We start from the raw sequence: 4,388 nt of genomic DNA on the forward strand, positions 1-4,388 counted from the left end.
TAATTAGGTGGACACCGGTTAGAGATTGTGTGAGATTGAGTGGAAGACGTCGTCATGAAGACACTCGCAACAAAACACCTATCCACATAATTACTCCCAAAACTATATTTGAGTTTAAACCTATGATTACAATATATTACAGTATACTCTGTTGATTATAATATAAAAATAATGCTTATATTGTGTCGATTAATACCTTAAAATCATGTCCCATTAATACGTTGTGTGAGATGTGTTAATTAATACATTGTGCTAATTTGTAACTCTGGTGTATTGCAGGTTTGACGTCAATTAATGTTGTAATTATGAGTATTGCAAGTTTGGCGTCAATTAATGGACTATATGATCTACTAAATCATGACATTGAGAAAATTGTTATGCTATTTATGTTAAAATAAAAATGAAAAAATAAAACTGCATGTTTGACGTCAATTAATGGATTATATGATCCACTAAATCATGACTTTGAGAAAATTGATAAAATTGCAGGTTTGACGTCAATTAATGGACTATATGATCCACTAAATCATGACATTGAAAATTGCTATGCTATTTCTGTTAAAATAAAAATGAAAAAATAAGAAAAAATCAATCCATTTAGGTTCAACAACATTTCTTTTAACTCCGTAATTTAGTTATAATGCATTTGTTCATTCATTCACTCGTTTATTACATGCTAGAGACAGCCGGCAATGTTGCAGAGCCTATACGTATACTTATAAAAGCTCCTACAAAACCCAGTACATACGTAGCTGGAGTGCGAGCAGCATGTTTATTTACATAGCTGGTAGTTAGTCGCTCAGGAGCTACCGCCGATAATGGAATAGCCTGCGCATACACCAATCAAAACAAAAATAAATCATCGTCTATAGCATGGAAGAACTTACAGAAAGAATTCGAAGCGTGACTTACGAGAGTGTCGTCGAATATCGCAGCGGCGGGGTGACTCGCGGACGTTGCATCTATTCGGAAGCTCTTCAGCTCTCTCCACTGCCTCCTCTTCTTCTTCTTCCCTTCCGCGCCCTTCGCCGCGGCGTCGGCGGCGTTGATTAAGTGGTGCACCATCCTGGGAATCGGAATCCGTCGATGAATCATACGATTGAGATTGATCTAATGCTCGCTCTATGGCTCGGCATCGGCAGTGTGGAGACATTCTTTGCAGTTCCTCGCAACATCTTTCCGATGGCTGTTCTCTCCGGCGCTGCAAGTAGTCCCGACAACCAGACAATCTCTGCGGGTCGCACGACCGTCCTTGCTGTTGCACCACCTGACCTCCATCCATGACCATGTCTTCATGCGCATCAACAGTGGGGGTGCCCCACTCAAGGAGAAGCAGAAGGGCCGCGAATAAAGTCACCCATTTCAGCGTCGACATTGGAGAGGAGAAGACACCCATTCCTTTCTGTTAATTTCACTGATGGAATACAACTGAGAATATATGAAGCGTTGGTGGGTATTAACTTTGTATTTATGGATGGTGAGGGAAGGGAGGAGAGCGACCAGCGCAACACGAAGAGGAGGAAGAGAGGAACAGATGCAGCGCATGCAGAGTCTCAGTCTCCACGTCCCACTGCAACGCCACCCGAAGAAGGAATGCCTGGCTGCCTCCCTTTCCAATGGCCGCGTCTTTCAAAGACGAGAAGAATCTTGCAGGCGGAGTACAGGTCACAACATTGCACTGCAACGTCCCAGCGACGCGACTTACTTTAAGAGTATCGCATTTTACAGAAATCACCCGAGTCACCAGAAAATGCGTGGCCCTTTTCCTTGTCATTATTCTTAGTAACCCACCGGACACCAGAATGGAACGCATGAGCATAACTCTTCGTTTCAAGCTTATTAGTACTCTTACCGCAATATCATTACTGCTCAGAATCATGGGCGCAAGCTTGATAATATGCCAATCAAACACTAATTGAACATTTATACGTCTACGATATTGTATCCATGTACTTTTAATGAACCCTCGTTGGTCTTTTAAAATAATCCATCATTTGTGTGGATTGATATCATTAAGGGCAGTAATATAGAGAAAATTCAATTCAATTAATCTAACTACCATTTCAATATAATATATATATATATAAAATTCAATATAACATATATATATATTAAAATTAAAATTATGAATAGTGACTTTTTTCTTAATAAACATTGTTATATATTTAATCTTACAATTTGAAATTACTAAAATTACTTTTTATAATACAAAATTACATAGTAAATTCCCCTCAAATAATCATATTTTAGATCTTGCTCTCTACTTTACACATTCCTATAAACCTCATCCACCTATGCAATACACTTGAAGTTTGATAATAATTTGCCAAGGAAAGCTTGAAGTCATCTACGCTCATCAACAACATGTTGACCCATCATAAATAAACCTTCAAAAGTATCCTTAGTCTCCTTATGGGGATAGCTAACACCTTATCAACCATCTCCGTTATAACATGGTGAATATGAGGTGTCAACTCAGTTAATCCTTATCCTATAATTTCATAAAAATCATTGGCCCCTCTTGATCCATATTGGATCATTATATTGTTTTTCGTCCATATTGATGATTTGAAAGTAGAAAAAGTGGAAGAATCATCTCATACGACCATTTTTACTAGTAGAACCTAGTTCAACAAATTGGGGTATGAAACCTTTTGGGAGCATTTTCAGAAATCAAATGACATTTTTCTGGGGTAAGACTTTTTCTACTTAGTATGACACCTTATTTTAATATTCTACACACAAATACATTTCTAAAAACTTAAGAATCACTTTAATAAGACTTTGTATGCAAAAGCTATGCCACTCGGAAGTTAACCTTCTTGATTTCACAACCATATTTCTAGAGGATGTCACATCAACCCCCATAACTCATGGAAAAGCAGAAAGCCACGTGAGTATGATAAAATATACTCCAGAAGATCCTATATTGTAACTTTCATTAAAAATTGTGGTATTCAAACCTAGCCACCAGTAGGATATTAGGTTGTGTTATAACTGACCAACTAGGAGGAAAATGGCTTCCATTCTTTTCTAGGGCATTTTTCCCATAGATGAGAAAAATAGAAAAGAGGGATAGGGGATAGAGCACACAAAGATGATTTTTTCACTATAGCTTCCCATGGGCCACAAACCATTCTTCTTTGTACTCATAGCCATTTTCTCTTTAGACAAAAAGAGCAAAGCAACTTTCTTCAAGTTGTGTTTTTTCCCAAAAGGGTTCCATAGGTTATATCTTACATCAAGTCATGGTTTGTGAGTTATTATTTTGTTGTTCTCTACTTTCTGCATAATTTCATTTTACATGCATATGAAAATAGAAGTAATCTACAGTCTCGAAAATCTAAAGTGAAATAAAACCCCAATAGTGTAATATTTTGGATTTTTTAAATATAGTTTTATCAAATCTATTGTGAGAAAGGTCGAGTTGAATATCCGCGATAGTTTATAAATCATATTGGTATCAAAGAAGATTTTTTTGGGTATATTTTGGAGATTTGTAGGGGATCTAGAGTGACTAAGCCAACAATAAAAAAACCCTAGTCATGGTCAATGAATATGTGAATGAATCTCATGACCCTGAAGAGGAGAGGTTTTTGCAGCTGGAAGCATAAGTTGTAGATATAATTCATAATATGGATCTCCTCATGTAGGCCCTGAAAAATAATCTTGGACGACTTAGAGAAGATTGGGTTTATAACACAAATGAAATATTAGAGGGGAGATTAGGATATCAAGTAGAAATGGAGAATCAGCTAAAGAAATGACCTAAAAGGGATTAACCTAGCTCAAGTATTATGAACCACTCACGACCCCTGTTCAAAATGGAAGTGAAGGTCAATATGACACTATATTAACGTGAGATTGACTCTTTGTAGATGAATCATTGGTTGCATGAATTAGAAGTGTAATTCAGTGTCCATTGTATTGAGGAAGAAAATAATATTTCATTTGTGTGACTAAAATTAGAGGGTCGTGCTAAAAATTAGTGGGAAATACACATAGAGACCTTGAGGTTGGAGGGAGATCCTTCACTTACTAAATGGGATGACATTAAAACCCTCATATCATCTCAATTTTTGTTGAAATGTGGCAACAAGAATATTCCAATTTTAATTTGTCCTTGACTTAAAATTGTGAATTAAAATTCGAATTTAGTCTCACCAACCACTTGAAAATAATTAATTAATTCATCTTGAATTAATTAGTTGGAGAAATTCAAGTTAGAAGTCTTTCTAAAGTCATGCAACAATTATCCTTTAAATTAAGGAGATTATCCCTTAATTAAGGAGATAAGATTGAGTTATATTTGAGTTGCAATTAGTTAGCTCAGTTTACTGAGTTAAGTCCAGTTAAATTAGTTCCAAGCTGTTTGAGGAACTAATTGT

The 4,388-nt window shown here is 36.3% G+C and overlaps 1 protein-coding gene across 1 annotated transcript; it reads right to left on the bottom strand.

Annotated features, from left to right (window-relative positions):
• Positions 1-707: 707 nt before the first annotated feature.
• On the bottom strand, positions 708-1,418 carry LOC149155380 (2S albumin seed storage protein PINP1-like). The gene is made up of 2 exons (XM_089441143.1): positions 913-1,418; positions 708-828 (listed from the first exon to the last, which is right to left on the bottom strand). The coding sequence occupies exons 1-2, from the start codon at positions 1,394-1,396 to the stop codon at positions 800-802; spliced, it is 513 nt and encodes a 170-aa protein (XP_089297269.1). The 5' UTR covers positions 1,397-1,418; the 3' UTR covers positions 708-799.
• Positions 1,419-4,388: the final 2,970 nt, after the last annotated feature.

Source organism: Pinus tabuliformis, chromosome 9, assembly GCF_031772625.1.
Source record: "Pinus tabuliformis cultivar Carrire ecotype Pingquan chromosome 9, CPIR1, whole genome shotgun sequence".
Taxonomy (NCBI): domain Eukaryota; kingdom Viridiplantae; phylum Streptophyta; class Pinopsida; order Pinales; family Pinaceae; genus Pinus; species Pinus tabuliformis.

Excerpts from the sequence above, each read along its gene's own strand:
- LOC149155380 (XM_089441143.1), bottom strand. The coding sequence starts at position 1,396 with ATGGGTGTCTTCTCCTCTCCAATGTCGACGCTGAAATGGGTGACTTTA. Across the intron at positions 829-912 it reads CGATATTCGACGACACTCTC|GCTATTCCATTATCGGCGGT; the intron begins GTAAGTCACGCT and ends GTGTATGCGCAG.